Source organism: Salvelinus namaycush, chromosome 41 (genome assembly GCF_016432855.1).
Source record: "Salvelinus namaycush isolate Seneca chromosome 41, SaNama_1.0, whole genome shotgun sequence".
In the NCBI taxonomy this organism is placed as follows: Eukaryota; Metazoa; Chordata; class Actinopteri; order Salmoniformes; family Salmonidae; genus Salvelinus; species Salvelinus namaycush.
Genome location: NC_052347.1, coordinates 13187255 through 13208581, shown reverse-complemented (window position 1 = coordinate 13208581; position 21327 = coordinate 13187255). Strand labels below are relative to the sequence as shown.

Sequence of the window (21327 nt, the reverse complement as noted above, 5' to 3'; positions counted from 1 at the left end):
CTCCTTGGCATATTCCTTAATTTATGCAGCAGCATACAATATATTTTGGACTCACCTTGTTGTGCTGTGCTCACCTGAACAGGAAGATGGCGTGGCGGTCCTTTTTGTGGGCTCTAGAAAGAGGCCAGAAATTCCAACTTGGAATTCTGAGTTGGATGACAATTCAAAATGATTTGTGTTTAGTGAGTCTGCCAGATCAGAGGCAGTAGGGATGACCAGGGATGTTCTCTTGATAAGTGTGTGAATTGAACAATTTTCTGTCCTTCTAAGCATTCAAAATGTTATGAGTACCTTAGGGTGCCAGGGAAAATGTATGGAGTAAAAAGTACATTATTTTCTTTAGTAAAGTAAAAGTAAAAGTTGTCAAAAATATAAATAGTAAAGTACAGATACGCAAAAAAACGACTTACGTAGTACTTTATAATATTTTTACTTAAGTACTTTACACCACTGCCAGTAGATTTCCAACATGATGCACGATGATGCCTGCTTGTCTAGCTTGCTAGCTTTTGAAAGTATGACATGATCAACCCAATCAAAGCTACGGTAGATATAACTTGATTTGACGTAATTGTATCTATGGCAGCACCCAATGGGCTTGAATTTTCGAGCTCTACCTGTAGATTTTGTGGTGACGTAGTGTCCCCATGAGTGCCAATCCTGAGCCAATCACGGCGCAACTAGAGAACATTACCAACCCGTACCCTCCATATATTCTGCTGGCTGCCCCTCCATCACAGAAAGCACTGAGCTAGGCTGAAACACCTGCATTTTGGAGCTGCCTTACTCAAGAAAGCAAAAAATAAACCATATTTGTATGCGGCTTTGTAAACTCAATGAGTTTTTTTTAACGTTGTTTGCAAACTGATATGTGACGTGTATTAATGTCAAAATAACTGCCCCACCTGCTCTGAATTACGCAACGTCACTGTACCTCCTGTACCGCCTCAGGATCTTGTCAGGGTATCTCTGTGCATTGAAATTGCCATCGATAAAGTGCAATTGTGTTTGTTGTCCATAGCTTATTCCTGCCAATACTATAGCCCCACCGCCACCACGTGGCACTGTGTTCGCAACAGCTCTGGTGGACATTCCTGCAGTCAGCATGCAAATTGCACGGTCCCTCAAAACTTGAGACATCTGTGGCAATGTGTTGTGTGCCAAAACTGCACATTTTAGAGTGGCCTTTTATTGTCCCCAGCACAAGGTGCCCCTGTATAATGATCATGCTGTTTAATCAGCTTCTTGATATGCCACACGTGTAAGGTGGATGGATTATGGCAAATGAGAAATGCTCACTAACAGGGATGTAAACACATTTGTGCACAAAACTGGAGAGAAATCATATTTTTGTTTGTATGGAACATTTCTGGGATCTTTTATATCAGCTCATGAAACATGGAAAAAACACTTTACACGTTGCTGTTCATATTTTTGTTCAGTGTATTTTCTATGCAAACTTTTTAAATGTTGACAAAAAATCACTGGACAAGTTACTGGAAACAGCTATACTGTCTTGATGCAGTGTTAATAGTGAATCTCTAGCGCCATCTACAGACCGTTATCTTAAAATGTAACCAGTTCACACAGTATATTCCCTTGATCAAGTTACCTTTGAACATATTTGAGTCACTATTATTTTACTATTACTGTAACTGTAACTAATTAAAAACAAAATACATCAAAAGGTGAAATTATATTGATTAACATCTGTATATTTCCATACAAACACATGTTTTTGTATGGATAGGCTACTATGATGCTTTCATTCATTCATGACAGCATATACAATGTTGCAACCTTTGATTTTACTGTCGATTGTTTCAACAATGTTACCATAGCTTATTCCCAGTAATGTCTATCCTCACTTGAAAAACACATCGCTCCATGACAATATGTTATACAATTATGTGACGTAGTCAAAAGAGGCGGAGTTAGCTACGCCGGCCGCTTGCCGTGGATTCAACATCAAACCCGTCTCAGAAAGTTGGTTGATTTACGTATTTGTTGGAGCGTACCATGGATTTAATATAAGTAGATCGTCTACTGACAAACTTCACTTGACTTATCTCCGAAAGTCATCGATCTGGCAAGTTTTAGGTACATTTTTCGGCGTTAAGGCCTAGTCATTTCGCTAATGTCTGAGGGAGTAGAATTCGTTCTGAAAATGTCGACCATCTAAATATTTTTTTTGGCTGATTTGACTGTCATCAAAATGAAGTTGTCAAGAGACATAAATAACTTGCCGCTTACGTATCGAGAAACAGCCAAGCTAGTGTTGTGGATTGTAATAGTTATGATCTATAATACAATTATTCATGTACTCAATTAGTGGAAATAACGTGTCATTGCACAAGCGAATTTCCTGAAAGTGTGATAATGTAGCTAATGTGTACTCTTGTACATTTTTTGTTTTTGTAACTAGAAAGCTATGCCATCAAAGCCACTCTTTATTTTGAAGTCCAAGTTACAGCTAGTCTACTGTACTGTATCTGTGTCAGCTGTTCACTGTATAAAATGGACTAACGTCATTACAAATAAGAAAATAACACAATGCCACTGTGAGTCTGTAGGCTTAGCCCAGATGATAGATGCCACTTTTCTCAAATCCCAGCTAGGTAAATGATTTTGGTCTGGCTCAATAGACTATTGTATCATTATGGTCATCATCCTGTGATTACCGTTGATCTCAGCATGTTAACCGATCAATCAGCTATTACAGTTTATGACCTAAAGAATAGTGCTTTTGCAATTGAGGACAATCAAGCGTTTTGCATCAGGCCAGCTGTCCAGTTGGTTTTAGAGCTGATGATGCGGCATTTGTCTTTGTTGTCTTTACAAATCCCATTCCTTTGACCTTTGCTGTATGATGATGTGAACTTATGATGTGCAGAGGATGTTTTGTTAGTTACAGTTCTTCAGTGCTGTGTCAAGTGATCTCTAACTAACACTAGGGTTTGTCTATTGTACATTTCAGGGCAGAGCTCCAGAGGTTGAGCTACAGCCATGGTGCAACAATACCAGTCACCTGTAAGGGTCTACAAACACCCCTTTGAGCTGATAATGGCGGTAAGTTATGTACATTTGTGTGTTTAGGCTGCTGCTTTTTCTATGCATATATGTGTGGGTTGGTAGTGTGGGATGTTTGTGAGCGGTTTGCATTGCTCATGTGCAAATTGGGCCCAGGCAGTCAGACTGCCAGTGTTTTGTGCTGCAGGAACAAAGTGTGGTTTGGCTGCATAGAAACCTATCTCATACAATATATCTCTATACACTGTATTACAGTGTCCCTGGGCCCTGTATTATGTCATGTTCTAGTGTTTTGTTGGTGAGATCATTGTGTATCCACCTTTTTGTTTTGGAAACACAGTCTGCAGTATTTCTGTTCACCCAACCTAATTAGTCGTGGTAGCAGATAACACACTATCAGATTTATTATTGAGTATGAAACTGTAAGAGTACGGTTTAATTAGTAACTTTTTGCCTTTAGTATTTTTGCAGGCACCTTGACTAAAGCGATGCTCTCTGTTAAATGCAATACCATATATTAGCTTTTCCACTTGCCCTGCTGTAATATACATCATTCTTGATTTCAGTCACCGATCACCACTGCATAGATGTACTGATACTGTAGTTCTGCAGATGGTTGCGAAAGTCATAGGAAATACACCAATCCATAATGTCATATACATACATACATACACTACTGTTCAAAAGTTTGGAGTCACTTAGAAATGTCCTTGTTTTTGAAAGAAAAGCACTTTTTTTTTTGTCCATTTTAAAATAACATCAAATTGATCAGAAATACAGTGTAGACATTGTTAATGTTGTAAATAACTATTGTAGCTGGAAACGGCTGATTAAAAAAAATATATTAAAAAAAAATGGAATATCTACATAGGCGTACGTTGTGTTAGCTAATCCAAGTTTATCATTTTAAAAGGCTAATTGATCATTAGAAAACCCTTTTGCAATTATGTTAGCACAGCTGAAGACTGTTGTTCTGATTTACTGAAGCAACACAACTGGCCTTCTTTAGACTAGTTAACTAACGGAAGCATCAGCATTTGTGGGTTCGATTACAGGCGCAAAATGGCCAGAAACAAATAACTTTCTTCTGAAACTCGTCAGTTTATTCTTGTTCTGAGAAAGGACGGCTATTCCATGCGAGAAATTGCCAAGAAACTGAAGATCTCATACAACGCTGTGTACTACTCCCTTCACAGAACAGCGCAGACTGGCTCTAACCGGAATAGAAAGAGGAGTGAGAGGCCCCGGTGCACAACTGAGCAAGAGGACAAGTACATTAGAGTATCTAGTTTGAGAAACAGATGCCTCACAAGTCCTCAACTGGCAGCTTCATTAAATAGTACCCGCAAAACACCAGTCTCAACGTCAACAGTGAAGAGACGACTCCGGGATGCTGGCCTTCTAGGCAGAGTTGCAAAGAAAAAGACATATCTCAGACTGGCCAATAAAAAGAAAAGATTAAGATGGGCAAAAGAACACAGACACTGGACAGAGGAACTCTGCCTAGAAGGCCAGCATCCCGGAGTCGTCTCTTCACTGTTGACGTTGAGACTGGTGTTTTGCGGGCACTATTTAATAAAACATTTTTTTTGCTTTTCTTTCAAAAACAATGACATTTCTAAGTGACCCCAAACTTTTGAACGGTTGTGTGTGTGTATATATATACACATTTTTATTTATTTATATATATATATATCTCGTGTCTTGGCAGGAAGTCAGAAGTCAGCAGTCTTCTAATCCCAGTTCAGTGAAGAGATCAGATCGCAGGGCTTCAGACAGAGTGGGGGTGGTTGGGGCACAGTGTTCTAACAGTCAGAGCCTAACTGGAGGGGAAGTCAGGCCCAAAACACAATCTATGTTTAACCATGATATTTATATTAAGTATCCCCATTACTCTTCCTGGGGTCCAGCAACATTAAGGCAGTTATATACTATTTAAAATATTATATACTATTTAAAATATTACATGACATTACATTTCATAACACTTTTCACCACACATGTGTGTTCCCTCAGGCCACTACTCTACTACCACATATCTACAACACAAAATCCATGTGTACGAGCCTGTCTTATCATGTGTCTGTGCCTGTGTGTCTCTTCAGTCCACGCTGATCCATAAGGTGTATTTCTATCTGTTTTTAAATATCTGATTCTACTGCTTGCATCAGTTACCTCCAGTTACCTGATGTGGAAAAGAGTTCCATGTAGCCATGGCTCTATGCAGTTCTATGCGCCTCCCATAGTCTGCCTCTCTCTCACCACACCACCAGCTGTCTGTCTCAGGATCATCTGTCAGAGGCCCCATCATGCTGTATGGGTTTTATGTTTAAGAGCATGCCTTGGTGTGGCTGCCTGGGAAGGTTATCTATTTTAGATGTGCTAGTCCTCTCATTCTGATATGGGGTGCATTCTGGCTTGTGACACAGAACAAGCAGTACTCCAGTCGCCGCTCCTCCTCCCATATAATTTCTTCTCTCGTCTCTCCCCTGGGCCTAGTTATACAGTACTGTCTGTGTCTGCTGCTCCCACTGTGACTTCCTGCTTAGCTGTGGTTGACTGGCTGCTCTCTGAACTAGGCCCTGGGTGTCATAAGGCCTCCCCTCGCTGTGCTTGGTCCCGTCTGCTGCCTGGCCTACCGCTGGTCTGCCCTGTTAGGGCTGATAGGACTGCTCCATCCGGGGGAAGTTGATTCACTCAGACAAAACACGCTGTATGAAGGGTTGTTTTTATCATATCAACCCCCACATCTGTTCAGTGCACAGCCTCAGTATTTTACGGTGAATAGCTTGGCCCAAAATCCATTAAAATGCAATCAGTATATCTTATGATTATATCCACTTTTATTTTCTAAACTCTTAAATTTAAGCTCTTGGCTCGGCATCTGTTTACCTTGTTTCTGCTCTGTTTGAGACGCTCTGCCACTTCCTGTTCATTGGGGTTATCTATTAAGCCAGAAGCAAGTTACATTGTATAATAAGAAGGTCAGCGCTGGAAAAGGTCATTACTGAACAAAAGCTTAGCTCGTTAAAAACACTGACATTGTTTATTTTGTAAGTGTCCTGTGTTACGCAACCTGATTACAGTGGAAGTCAGGTGCTCTGTTCTTTCTCTAACTGCAGCCGTGGCTCTGCTTCACCAAATACCAAAAAACCCAACCTTTGACCCCCCAGGAGTTCTTATCTCAGTTCTAGTCTCGGCAACATCTGTTAAATTTCTGGGAATGTTTTTTGTGATACTTCCATTCACACACTGTCAGCGTGATTCAAAGGCACTTCAAAGATTGTCAGTTGATTTAAAGGTTGCGGGGCTGCCTGGCTGTAAAAAGGCTGTTCTAATGACAGCAGTTCACACTAGATAGAGGGCCTAGCCAGACTAGAGGCTTCCTCTGTCCTCTGACTGACCGTCCCAGTGACTGATCCTTGGTTTGGCCCACTGACGGCCATTACAGTATCTCTCCTGTCCTGACACCATCATCCCACCAAACCTGGTGTGTTGGTTTACCGCTTATCACTGACGACAGCAGTCCTCTTCCTAGGCTGGAACCTAGGAAGAATCCTAGAGAGAAACCAGGCTCTGAGGGGTGGCCGGTGCTGGAGAGAGAGGGTGGAAACAGCAGGTCCGGTTCAAGGTAGCATGACCAGTGAAAAGGTCAGGGTTCCATAGCCGCAGGCAGAGCAGCAGAAACTGGATCAGCAGCACGACAAGATAGCACATCTGGTGAACAGGTCAGGGTTCCGTAGATGGGTTAGCTGACAATGTCACGAAAACTATGTGCGCGCTTCCATGGGGAAGAAGTCAGCGTGTTGTTGTGATTCTGGATGGCCAGATTTGTTAGCAAGAATGACAAACTGCCATGTGGGGAATTATAAATGGCTAATTTCAGCTTGCTGTTGATTCCATGTCTTGTTTTGAGGTGTGGTTGATTTTGGGGAGGGGGGGGGCTTTAGAGGGATCATAGCTAAGATCACATAGTACATCAGATAGGACAGACTGACCCTAGCTTCCTGGCATATAGACTATTGCAGCATAGATACTGGAGACTGAGACAGGGGGGGGGGGGGGGGGGGGGTCAGGGGACCAAAGTTACCGCCGGACAGGTCCAACCAGGCAGGATATAACCCCACCCACTTTGTCAAAGCACAACCCCCACACCACCAAAGGTATATCAACAGACCACTAACTTACTACCCTGAGACAAGGCACAGTATAGCCCACAAAGATCTCCCCCACCGCCCGTGCCTGAGGGGGCGCAAATCCGGACAGGAAGATCACGTTAGTAACTCAACCCACTCAAGTAGGGTAGAGTGGGGAAAAAGCCTGGCACTATGCACCCCACCTAGGGACGGCATGGGAGAGAGAGACGAGCAAGCCAGTGACTCAGCCCCCGCAATAGAAGCAGAGAATCCCATTGGAGAGAGGGGAGCCAGCTAGGCAGAGACCGCAACGGTGGTTCGCCACTCCAGTGCCTTGCCGTTCACCTTCTCACCCCTGAGCCAGACTATACTCAATCATAGGACCTACTGAAGAGATGAGTGTTCAGTAAAGACTTAAAGGTCGAAACCAAGTCTGTGTCTCTCACATGGATCGGTAGACCGTTCCATAAAAATTGAGCTCTATAGGAGAAAGCCCTGCCTCCAGCTTTTTGCTTAGAACTTCTATGAACAATAAGGAGGCCTGTGTCTTGTGAATGTAGCGTACGTCTAGGTATGTACATCAGGACCAAATGGGTAGGAGCAAGTCCATGTAATGCATTGTAGGTTACCAGTAAAACATTGAAATCAGCCCTAGCCTTAACAGGAAGCCAGTATCGTTAGCTAATAACACAAAATCCAGACACAAAATAATGGATATGTTTTATCTATCCTGAAGCAAGATTTGGGCCTAAATATTTAGAATATGCATGTAGGCTCAGAACGTCTGAGGCAGTTTGGTTTTCTGAATGCAGGCACTGTTAGAGACGATGGACAATGCACCCAACTATCTAACTGTAAGCTTCTTGGTTTATGCACTGAAGCCTATATACTACTTTAGTGTTTTGGCTTGGTAATGGGAAAGAAGGAAATGGACTCCGTATCTTATGTTCCCAAGCATTGGAAGATAGTAGTTACATATCTTGGTTGTGTAACTGTAGTCAACTGTATATCCTTCTGTCATGTTATTTAATCAATATTCACGGATGATGTCTTCGTGCCTCGTCGTTCTATCGATCAGACTGCACACCAGCTTTGTTTGATCCATAAAGACTTGCACTGTTGCACTGTCATTAACCACGTTGTGATGGAAACAGGAAGTACCGGCCAAATTTTATAAATGCCTCCAGATTCGTTGGGATCTTTTTGTATCGGTAAAATGAATTATGTGAGAAATGGCGTTGGAAATTCCTTTATGCGTAAATATTTATAAAATAACCATCATATTGAAGTCACGCCATGTTATGGTATGTGGTCCTCCCACTACGACTCGGGAAACCATGCAGTTTATTAGGCTACAGATTAAATAAGTTATGAACTTCACAGGGTGGTGAAAGTGCACAGTGAATAACTTGATGCTCCTCCAATAAATATTGAGGGTCTTATTCTGGTGACATGATCGATGCTTGACTGCCATTTGACAAATATAAATATTCTCGGTCTTATCCATAGTAAACTCATCATGTAGACTAGCCTCACTGTAACTGTGAGCTGTTGGCTAGACTGGTGTTTATCCATAATAAACTCATCATGTAGACTAGCCTCACTGTAACTGTGAGCTGTTGGCTAGACTGGTGTTTATCCATAATAAACTCATCATGTAGACTAGCCTCACTGTAACTGTGAGCTGTTGGCTAGACTGGTGTTTATCCATAGTAAACTCATCATGTAGACTAGCCTCACTGTAACTGTGAGCTGTTGGCTAGACTGGTGTTTATCCATAATAAACTCATCATGTAGACTAGCCTCACTGTAACTGTGAGCTGTTGGCTAGACTGGTGTTTATCCATAGTAAACTCCTCATGTAGACTACCCTCACTAACTGTGAGCTGTTGGCTAGACTGGTGTTTATCCATAGTAAACTCATCATGTAGACTACCCTCACTGTAACTGTGAGCTGTTGGCTAGACTGGTGTTTATCCATAGTAAACTCATCATGTAGACTAGCCTACCCTCACTGTAACTGTGAGCTGTTGGCTAGACTGGTGTTTATCCATAGTAATGTCATCATGTAGACTACCCTCACTGTAAATGTGAGCTGTTGGCTAGACTGGTGTTTATCCATAGTAAACTCATCATGTAGACTAGCCTCACTGTAACTGTGAGCTGTTGGCTAGACTGGTGTTTATCCATGATAAACTCCTCATGTAGACTACCCTCACTGTAACTGTGAGCTGTTGGCTAGACTGGTGTTTATCCATAGTAAACTCATCATGTAGACTAGCCTACCCTCACTGTAACTGTGAGCTGTTGGCTAGACTGGTGTTTATCCATAGTAATGTCATCATGTAGACTACCCTCACTGTAAATGTGAGCTGTTGGCTAGACTGGTGTTTATCCATAGTAAACTCATCATGTAGACTAGCCTCACTGTAACTGTGAGCTGTTGGCTAGACTGGTGTTTATCCATAATAAACTCATCATGTAGACTAGCCTCACTGTAACTGTGAGCTGTTGGCTAGACTGGTGTTTATCCATAGTAAACTCATCATGTAGACTAGCCTCACTGTAACTGTGAGCTGTTGGCTAGACTGGTGTTTATCCATAATAAACTCATCATGTAGACTAGCCTCACTGTAACTGTGAGCTGTTGGCTAGACTGGTGTTTATCCATAGTAAACTCATCATGTAGACTAGCCTCACTGTAACTGTGAGCTGTTGGCTAGACTGGTGTTTATCCATAATAAACTCATCATGTAGACTAGCCTCACTGTAACTGTGAGCTGTTGGCTAGACTGGTGTTTATCCATAGTAAACTCCTCATGTAGACTACCCTCACTAACTGTGAGCTGTTGGCTAGACTGGTGTTTATCCATAGTAAACTCATCATGTAGACTACCCTCACTGTAACTGTGAGCTGTTGGCTAGACTGGTGTTTATCCATGATAAACTCCTCATGTAGACTACCCTCACTGTAACTGTGAGCTGTTGGCTAGACTGGTGTTTATCCATAGTAAACTCATCATGTAGACTAGCCTACCCTCACTGTAACTGTGAGCTGTTGGCTAGACTGGTGTTTATCCATAGTAATGTCATCATGTAGACTACCCTCACTGTAACTGTGAGCTGTTGGCTAGACTGGTGTTTATCCATAATAAACTCATGTAGTCTACCCTCACTGTAACTGTGAGCTGTTGGCTAGACTGGTGTTTATCCATAATAAACTCATCATGTGGCCTACCCTCACTGTAACTGTGAGCTGTTGGCTAGACTGGTGTTTATCCATAGTAAACTCATCATGTAGACTAGCCTCACTGTATCTGTGAGCTGTTGGCTAGACTGGTGTTTATCCATAGTAAACTCATCATGTAAACTACCCTCACTGTATCTGTGAGCTGTTGGCTAGACTGGTGTTTATCCATAGTAAACTCCTCATGTAGACTACCCTCACTAACTGTGAGCTGTTGGCTAGACTGGTGTTTATCCATAGTAAACTCCTCATGTAGACTACCCTCACTGTAACTGTGAGCTGTTGGCTAGACTGGTGTTTATCCATAGTAAACTGATCATGTAGACTAGCCTCACTGTATCTGTGAGCTGTTGGCTAGACTGGTGTTTATCCATAGTAAACTGATCATGTAGACTAGCCTCACTGTATCTGTGAGCTGTTGGCTAGACTGGTGTTTATCCATAGTAAACTCATCATGTAGACTACCCTCACTGTAACTGTGAGCTGTGCCAAGACCAGAGTAGGAACATTTTCTATTTAATACAACAGTTTTTGTGACAACTATAGCCAGAGTAGAAAATGCATGGAAACCCATGGAACTTTAGATTTTTATTTGGTACATTAAAACTTAAGCAAAAAAATAATGTTGTGTGCATCATGTCATCACACACTGATTTGTATCCGCAACAAGTCCGTTTGGTGGAAACACCACTGGTGGGAAATGTTCTATTCTAAAAATTACATGAAAATCTGTCGCCAATTGGATGGAAACCTAGATAGTGACTCTGAAAAGGGTGGGTGTTTTATGTGTGTGTCAGCAGATTGACCTCTGTGTACTCTGCACCATTGTGCTAATCAGATTCCAGCAAAAATCAGCTTTTCGTTTATCTGACTTTCATTTATCTGCTAGTCCAGCCCTTATATTTAACCTCACAGTCAAGTGTTTTACCACTTTCTTTACAACCAGGGATACAAGTAGAACACTAAACAATTTTAAATATACCGTTGCATTCATGAGTTTTATTGACAAATGTCCATAACAAAGCAACAGTGAACATGTTGTCCCCCACGAAGATGCATTGTAAATGCCGCATCATTCAACTAGTTTGGTCAACATCGGGCCAGTGCTGTCGAGATCGCGTGCGTCTAACGTACGTGCAGACGGCTGGACAGAGACCGATCCAAAGTCCCAATTTCATCGTTGGGGACAATAAGGTCCGCCAAAACAAAAACCTGAAAATTAATTTATACGAATGCTGTACGTACAGAAATTGTTTGCGCACTGAAATTAATATCCAACAAGTCACTGACAACTGTTTGGAGTTGGACAGCAACACTGTGAGCTTATTACAGTTTTATAGACACTATGTAGACACTGGGCTCCCGGGTGGCGCAGCGGTCTAAGGCACTGCATCTCAGTGCTGGAGGCGTCACTACAGACCCTGGTTCGATTCCAGGCTGTATCACATCCGGCCGTGATTGGGAGTCCCATAGGGTGGCGCACAATTGGCCCAGCGTCGTCCGGGTTAGGGTTTGGCCGGGGTAGGCCGTCATTGTAAATAAGAATTTGTTCTTAACTGACTTGCCTAGTTAAATAAAGGTTAAATAAAATAAATGTACTTGGATATGCTATGTAGAAGAACCCGTTACCTTCTAACTACTCTTGTGCAGCTTGTGAGAGTCATACCGCAAAGTCTCAGTCTCCGCTTTTCATGTATAGCTTTTAATAGCTTGTAGCTCAAACCATTCAGACCCTACAGCCATTTTTGTATAAAAGACCCAGCCCCCCCCCCCCCCCCCCCCCGGTTCCTGTCCTTGTCCTGTCCGGGATCTGTCCTTGCCAGATGACTGCTGATGAGCACTTACAGCTGGAATCCTTAATGGTGAAACTGCCACGTCCGTTTGCAATATTACAACAACGAAGACGTTTCTGCAAACAACGCAGACTGTTTTTCTGTCGGACGTAATTGCAGGTGTGATAGAACAGCAGCTTGTAATGCAATTTATTTGACCTTGATGCGCTCTCCCCACCGCTGCTTTGCCATGGAATCAAAAACAGTAACGGGCCTTTTTTTGATCAAAGTGATTATAACCCAGAAAATACTTTCACTGTTATGTCATGGATTGCGTTTTGTTTTCATTATGTGAGTAATATTGCATATTTTCTTCCTCCCTCTCTCCCATTAGGCCTATGTGCGGAGGTTTCCAAACTGCCCCCTGATCCCCATCTTTGTGGACAGTGAGGTGGTGAAGGAGGAGCACAGTGATGACGGAGCCACTGTGTTCATTGAGAGGCGCTGTAAGGTGGAGGCAGACGCCCCCCGGCTGTTCAAAAGGGTATCTTACCTTTAAACCTTCACCTTTAACTTTTCTCTTGAGCAGTGAAGCTACTCAAGCTAGCAATGTATAACAGTGTCTGTTTGATTTTCTTATTTTCTAATGTGAAGGCTATTAGTGATTATTTCCCCTCAGACCTGAGTATCCTGGTAGGGACGTTGTGTTGATGTTGTGTTAGTGTTGTCCAGAGTTGATTGACTGTGGTCTACTGTGTGTGTGTCTAGATGGCTGGTGTGGACTACCTGTACTTCATCCATAAGAACACTCTGGACCGCAGGGAGAGGGCGCTGCACATCGAGGTCGTCAACGAGACCTTCTCCAACAGAGTCATCGTCCAAGAGATCTGCAACTACACGGTGTGCCCCACAACTATAATAATCATTGGTTACATGGGCTGCGTTTTACACAGGCAGCCTAATTCTGATCTTTTTAAACTCATTGGTCTTTTGACCAATCATATCAGGTCTTTGCACATGAGATCTTTTTCAGAGCTGATCTGATTGGTCAAAAGACTAGCAACATATAGTAGTTGTGTGTGTTTGACGCTCTTTATTTTCTTAAATGTGTGAAGGCTATTAGTGATTATAATATATTAGAATTGAGCTGCCTGTGTAAACGCAGCCATACTCTATCACTGCAACATGGTTTGTAGCCCTTTACACTTGTACCCATATATAAGTTGAAAAAGTCAGCTTTGCGGACTGATAAGCGCCTATTAATGACATCAGAGCTCAGGCTCTGAACTTCACAGTTCAGAATGGGTTTTGAACTTGAGCACAGCACGCGACAGGAAGTTGCCCCATTCCCTCCTGCTAATTGGACAACTTGTGCAAATTTTTAGTTGCCTGAGTGAGGAAAATGCTGTAAATTAAGAGGACTCTATGTATTTTTAAGGATGAGACGTTGAAGATGGTAATAAATACCGCTTTGATGTCATGCAAGCCAAACACCCATGCGTCCAAATGTGCACATCACATTTCCATATCATACAACTCATGTAATATACAGTGTCAGTGTTTATGATCACTATGTTTGATGTACAGTTACTAGATGACATGGCATCATACAACTCATGTAATATACAGTGTCAGTGTTTATGATCACTATGTCTGATGTACAGTTACCAGATGACATGGCATCATACCCTGGTTGTTCTGAACAGAATGAGAAGATGTTTGTCTGTTGTGATGAAACATCTCAGTGGAACGTGTACGTTAATGCATGCGTGACTCCTTTCTATGCACCAAAATGACCATCGGTTTCTTTGAATTACCCTGTGAAAGCCTGACACTGTAAAATCTATTTTATAACTTAGCTTGTCATGGTGGCAATAGAACAAGCTTTCAATCGATGCCCATCTGACCCAGATTGCGATTTATAATGGGCCATTTTTGGATTGTGTAAGCAACAACAGTAATTGTGATGGTAGGAATGCAGGGTTGTGTTCCTTACATAACAACTACAAGAGAGCCAAAATAAAGCACCTCATAGTTGAGGACTGTTATTTGAGTCTTAAGTGCATGGAAGTTACGTAGGAACTGCACACTGTGGAGAGGTGTGTGGCTGCTTGGAGACGCCAGTTAGTCCTCTCACTCAAACCCTTGTCACTTTTCTTCTCTTATGTTGCACCTACCCACATTTTCCAGGAATAATCTCATCATGTTACTGAATGTATCCAGAGTATTTTCAGATTTGATCAACAAATGTGCCGAATAATATAGTAAATGTAAAATCATCAGTGTAATGTTTGTGGCCTAAAATTTTTCCCATATTCTCCAAACTGTTCCCTTTCAATTGCTACCATGCTTACGCATATGCTTTTCATGTTTCTTCTGTAAGAAACATTTAAATTTCGCCCTATCCATATAGGCCAATTCCCACCAGTGTAAAGGGTTCATCCATTTGGCGTCTGTTTTGTGATGAGTTGTGCTTCCTCCACAGGTTCACCCAGAGAATGAGGAGTGGACGTGTTTCGAGCAGACAGCCAGTCTGGACATCAAGTCCTTCTTTGGCTTTGAGAACGCGGCCGAGAAGCTAGCCATGAAGCAATATGCCAACAGTATTAAAAAGGTGTGTTCATGTGTCAGTCTGTGAGCATGTGAGTACAGTATACATGTCAGTGTGGGGGATCGATGAGGCTATAGGATATATCATCATCATCATCATCCAGCATGCTGCTCCCCCATATAGACCCAGTGTTACATGAGCATGCTTGCGCTGTCTATTTCCAGGCCTTCTGTGATCCAGTCTGGCAGATCTGTGTAAACTGAGTGTGTTAACCAGGATCTTCTCACATTTGCCCGTTGGGCCATATATCCTGCTCAGTTTTGTTACACAATGGTGTGTGCATGTATGCGGCCAGGCGCGTGTGTAAACAAACCTGCACTATTTGCCCACAGTGTTTGCTCATTACACTAGCTACCTGTACTGTCCTTATGCAGTCATGTACTCTGTCCTCCAGGGCAAAGAGATCATAGAGTATTACCTGAAGGAGTTGGAGGACGAGGGGGTGACCCACGTCCCCCGCTGGAGCCCCCCTCAGGCCCCCCCACCCACTGCCAGGCTCCAGCTGCCACTCACCAGTGCCCCTGCCGATGCCATCCCTGTGCCCACTGCCAAAGAGACCCCCACTGCCAGCCCCACAGATCTACCGGCTGGCTCCCCAGATGGTCAGTGTTCCGAGTCAGAATCAACACAGTAATAAACACACACAATCTGAAGGATCTGTCACGGCTGAAGTCCCAATCCCATTCCACTGACTCTGAAAGCAAACATTCTGGCCTTGCCTTGGGCTGCATTGGGCTGGTAGACTGTGGGTATGCAGTTGGGTATGTGTGTGAATTGACTGTGTCTGTTTCGATTGCAGACAAGTTGGATGCAGACTACATCAGGCGTTACCTAGGACACCTGACGCCGCTGCAGGAGAGCTGTCTTATAAGACTACGCCAGTGGCTGCAGGAGACCCACAAGGGCAAGGTTGGACACGTGTATGAATGCACCTATCACTCAAACTCTGACTCAAATAGCTGCAAACAAGAGCAAAACTTTAATCCAAAGAACATAGATGTAAGTAAAACTCACATCCGACTCACACACACCACAACATCTGAATAAACACAATCTCCTCTCCCTCCCCTAGATCCCTAAGGACCAGCACGTGCTGCGTTTCCTGCGGGCCCGGGACTTTAACCTGGAGAAGGCCCGGGAGATCCTGTGTCAGTCGCTCTCCTGGAGAAAGCAGCACCAGGTGGACTTCCTGCTGGACTCCTGGGAGAGACCTCAGCTGCTACACGACTACTACACCGGGGGCTGGCACCACCACGACAGAGGTAGGTACCTCTCGGAGCAGGATAGGGTTTTAATGGCAGGGTTGTGTTCAACGGGCACAAATTCAGGAAGTACTGCACCACCAGTTTCACAGTGTTTTCTTCCGTTTGGTTTCTAGTGAATGTGTCCCAGCTCTTATATGTATTGGTAATGACTAACTGTAATGTCTGGTTGCTTCTCTGGAAGTGACATCACTAGCTATGTTTCCATGAACTTGTCCAGTGATTATTTGTAGTTAATTTTTTTGACATTTTGCATAAGAAATTGTTGGAACAATTGCCTGCTATGGTGCATTTCTGTTGAACTGTTTTGTGTCCATAAAAACAGCTGGACGTAATGACGTCACACCTAAAAAAATATATATACGATTTCTTTGCACAAACCTAGTGTTGAACACAAATTTAAGTGATTGAAGTGTTTTCATGATCCATTTTGTCAAATTGTGCATTAATAAGCCTGTATGCCCACTCCCACCGATCCGTTTCATGTCTCAGGTAGCTTGCAAAAGTCAGCATGCATAGAATGCAAGAAATGACAAACATTTCTCATGTTCCGATGTATGCCACGGACTGTGAAATGGTGAAACGTGCACTCCTCTAGCTCAGAAGTAGTTGGATGGTGAAACAACCAGAAAAGCAAGGCAAAGCAATTCTTGAAAATCAGGGCAATCCTTGTCCTGCAAAGAAACATTATTTGTATAGTTGAACATTTTGATTTAGCAAGCAGTAGGCATTTAGAATGAAATGTGTGGAGTGGAGCTTTATAGTTACATGATGACGTCACATGACCCACGTACCGTCAAAATGAGTGGGCAATCATTTATTTATTCGAAAGCACCGTTTCTATCATTTGTCGCAATAAAGAATGTTGGACAAAATAAAAATCCACCCCTGTCAAACAGATGATACAATGTTGTTGATCTTTAGAATGTTTATCCTACAGCTGCCGTTTCCATTTCACTGCCACAATGTTTTTATATTTGTATAAACCTGGGTCAATGCAAACCTGTCTACTATGTGTCAAGGGAAATCTCCCAGTCTGTGGGCATGAGTCAGACGGGTAGCTGTTGGTCGCGTTCTCCTACTGTGTCATCAACTGACAGATTGCTATAGCATATGATGTGGTTAGCAGAGATGTAAAATACCTGTCCAGGCATTGTAAGATCTGGCATGTGTCAGAAACTTCTGGGCAGAGGAAATGACCAATTATCTCCACTTAGCTGATAGCCAATCGGACATCTAGGTCCTGAGACCAGGAAGTGGCCTATAGTAACCATAATAACAATAACCCCCACCTAAAAGTCAATACAGCTGGTCGTAAAACGCCTATATTTACATGAATGACTTTAATGTGAGTTGTAAATGGATATACTGTAGATGTGATTATGGTCAACACAATCTGACTCAGTTTCTCTATTGATTTAGCTGAATACTGTCTGCGTCTGTTTAATGTCATGATCATTACTGATCCTCTGTAGCTTTAACAGTGAGGTCATGTGTTTGTGTCCATGTCTGTCTATAGATGGATGCCCTCTGTATATTCTGCGACTCGGTCAAATGGATACCAAGGGTTTAGTACGCGCCTTGGGCGAGGAGTCCCTTCTGAGACAAGTGAGTATGACACACACACACACACATCCAGATGCTCGGTATAAACACACACACAAATACATAAACACATACTATATGCAAATGCTCTCCCTTCCCCTAACCTCTCACCTCTTCACTCTCCCTCAGGTCCTGTCCATCAACGAGGAAGGTCTGAGGCGTTGTGAAGAGAACACCAGAGTCTTTTGTCGACCCATCAGGTAGCTAACATTTCACACTCACTCCTCTTATGTCTCTCATCCCTGAATACAGTATGTCCTATAACCCTCCTGTCTCTATCTGTCAGCTGCTGGACATGCCTGGTGGACCTGGAGGGGTTAAACATGCGTCACCTGTGGCGTCCGGGGGTTAAAGCCCTGCTGAGGATCATAGAGGTGGTGGAGGCTAACTACCCAGAGACCCTGGGATGTCTGCTCATACTGAGGGCTCCACGGGTCTTCCCTGTGCTCTGGACCCTGGTGAGAGCATTTAACATCACACATTGTAGTGTACATTACATTGTACAGTGCTTTCTCTCTCTTTCTCTCCAACTTGATCACGTTCAGTTGTATTCAATTGCATGTGCAGAGCAAACATATGAGACGACCTTTGACCCTGAGTGTCTGTGCTCTGTTCTCAGGTCAGTCCATTCATTGACGAGAACACAAGGAAGAAGTTCCTGGTGTATGCTGCGAATGACTACCAGGGGCCTGGAGGTCTGGTGGACTACATTGATAGAGAGGTCATCCCTGACTTCCTGGGAGGAGACTGCCTGGTGAGTCTGTCTGGCAGAATGGAGTCTCATCTTGCTTTTGTATACAGTACCCTTCTACATGCATATGAATTCATATTGACTAATGCTGCTTGTACATAATATAGTTAACTGTGGGTCATCTTATTAGACATTTTCCTAGCTGTGTGTGCTGATAGAACTGGGGGCTGATTGTGTCTCTGTCTCTTGTGGCCTCTGTCATGTCATATCCAGTGTGAGATCCCTGAAGGAGGTATGGTCCCCAAATCTCTGTACAGGACAGCAGAGGCGCTGGAAAGTGAGGAGCTGCGGCTGTGGACAGACACCATCTACAAGACTGCCAGTGTCTTCAAGGGGGCCCCACATGAGGTAACCTGATCTGAACAGTAACTACAGTATGTGTTTTCCAGCTGCTCAGTTGACTGTGCTTAAACAGTGGGTTAGGTTGCTCCCCCTAGTGGAGAAATACAACGTTACAGCAAAAAGCTGTAAAAACCCATAATGATCATTTGTCTGTAGTTTTGTCATACTGTGTTCACTCACTACTGATCCTGTTCCAGCTGCTGATCGAAATCTCCGAGCCCTCTTCTGTGATCACCTGGGACTTTGACGTGTGTAAAGGGGACGTCATCTTCAACATTTACCACTCCAGGAGGGCGCCCCAGCCCCCCAAGAGGGACGTCCAGGGGGCCCACGGCAGCATCGTGTCGCCAGCCACCAACAACATGCAGCTGATTGACAGATTCTGGATTCTGGGGCAAGACTACAGTATGGTGGAGACAGCACTTACCTGCAAGGAGGGAGAGAGTGTTCAGGTAAGAGACTGAAACAGGCACCGTCACATCCACAGCTGGTACAAGTGGGTCTGATGAATGGTAGTACCTCATTTGGATTTGTGTAAGTGGGTCTGTTCAATTGGCTGTGTTTCTGAACGTTTCCGAATATATGTGCTCGTGATAACATGTACTACTTTTTATTTGTATACATTATTTTAATCTTTATTTAACTAGGCAAGTCAGTCAAGAACATTATTTTACAATGACGGCCTACCCCGGCCAAACCCGGACGACGCTGGACCAATTGTACGCCGCCCTATGGGACTCCCAATCACGGCCGGTTGTGAAATAGCCTGGAAACGAACCAGGGTCTGTAGTGACGCCTCTAGCACTGAGATGCAGTGCCTTAGATTGCTGTGCCAATCGGGAGCCCCCAAAAAACATGTTTCTGCCCGGTTTCTCTACTCCGGCTGTCTGTCTTTAGTTCACACTCTCACTAGCAAACTTGCAACATTTTATCCACTGGTACCGTCCCGCAAAGTTTCCCGTGCCAGTGAGTCTAACAGACAAAGCTGTGTGAATATAGAGGATAAATATTCAAGTATTTTATTACGTTTTGCTAGATGAATCTCTCTAAAAGACCATTTACAGAGATGTCATACAAGTCCACCAAGGAGGAGAATTTAGCTTCCCTCTTCTAATCTAATGCCTGGTCCAGTAGCCAGAGGGACAGAGGGAGACATGCAAGGAGCTGACGTTCAATTTGTAGGCTATCATTCCTCCTCCTTGCGTAGCTCAATAATCATTGCAGTCACTTCCATGTGGTGTCAATCGGCAGTGGGCAGTGGGCACGCCTTCATAAGTATTTGCCTACATGTGAGGGAATTCAAATGGGTTTCTATTACATAAAGTCTGTCATTTCGATATTGAATGTGCTATTAGCTATTGCCTGCATTTGAATGGAAACACGGCCTCTGACCCTCCACCTCACCTGTCCCCTCCTCCTCTCCCCAGGGCTCCCATGTGACGCGGTGGCCCGGGTTCTACATCCTCCAATGGCGGTTCCACTGCTCCCCGGCCTGCTCTACCTCCAGTCTGCCCCGGGTGGATGACGTGCTGGCCTCCCTGCAGGTCTCCTCCCACAAGTGTAAGGTCATGTTCTACACTGAGGTGCTGGGCTCCGAAGACTTCAGGTCAGTCACCATTCACTATACTGTATAACGCAGTGTATTGTTATAGTGATGCTTAGTGTGTAGGGCTGCTGCATGTCAGTGAGTAAATGTTTTAGGCTAGCTTGTTTTTTTTAGGCAGTGGGGAAAATGTATTTGTGCTCATTTATGCGGGTGTTTATAAAGATTCTTAGGGAAGCAGTGCTCTAAGAAAAGGTGTTCGATGGATATTTAATCTATTGTCTGTGTGTCTATCTGCCTGTCTGTCCAGGGGCTCTATGACCAGTCTGGAGTCCAGTCACAGTGGCTTCTCCCAGCTGAGTGCCGCCACCACCACCTCTAGCCAATCACAGTCCAGCTCCACCGTATCAAGGTAGCATCCAGCCAATAGGAGGTGAAGGAGTTTGAGTTTTGCAACATGGAGATCCCATTTAGGATCTAACTGACTTCTGATACTGTTGACTTCTGCCCTGTTGCCTTAAAGAAAAACCAGTGCTGTACCAACACCTGCCAATGAGGACTTAACCCTACCCAAGGGGATGAGAGAACTGTTATGAACTGTATGGAACAAGGATAGCCTATCCTTAATGCCATGTGGTGGAACAGTGGAGTTCCTACCTGTGAGCACCTTCTAGTACTTGCATTCAAAGCACTGGAATATATTATTAAAATATACATGTACATTTTTTAATCCTTATCTATAATTTGTGACATTATGATTGCTCTGGAAGTGGAACATCTGCTATATGAGCATCTGCTGAATGAATAAATGCATATGGAGATGTCTTGCAAACCATCATCATCCTCTTCTTTCTTTCAATACCATTGTTCTTTCTTTTTTAAGGGAAGTGACAGAAATGTTTCCCATTTTATTGAAACTGAACAATAAAGCACTTCCTATTTTCAGCATTTGTGTAATACAATGATGACTACTGTTTCAGATGGTACTGTTGAAGTTACCCTTCTTCACCATAGGATGTCAGTGTGTT

At 43.4% G+C, this 21327-nt stretch overlaps 1 protein-coding gene across 1 annotated transcript; it reads left to right on the top strand.

The window, feature by feature from the left end:
* The first annotated feature begins 1939 nt into the window (after positions 1-1939).
* Positions 1940-21244, top strand: LOC120034346 (SEC14-like protein 1). The gene is made up of 16 exons (XM_038980867.1): positions 1940-2100; positions 2978-3069; positions 12580-12729; positions 12954-13085; positions 14671-14799; positions 15191-15398; positions 15596-15705; positions 15869-16058; positions 17578-17666; positions 17793-17863; positions 17950-18121; positions 18283-18417; positions 18628-18762; positions 18954-19208; positions 20184-20362; positions 20610-21244. Exons 2-16 carry the CDS (start codon positions 3007-3009, stop codon positions 20713-20715), a joined length of 2124 nt encoding a protein of 707 aa, XP_038836795.1. The 5' UTR covers positions 1940-2100; positions 2978-3006; the 3' UTR covers positions 20716-21244.
* Positions 21245-21327: the final 83 nt, after the last annotated feature.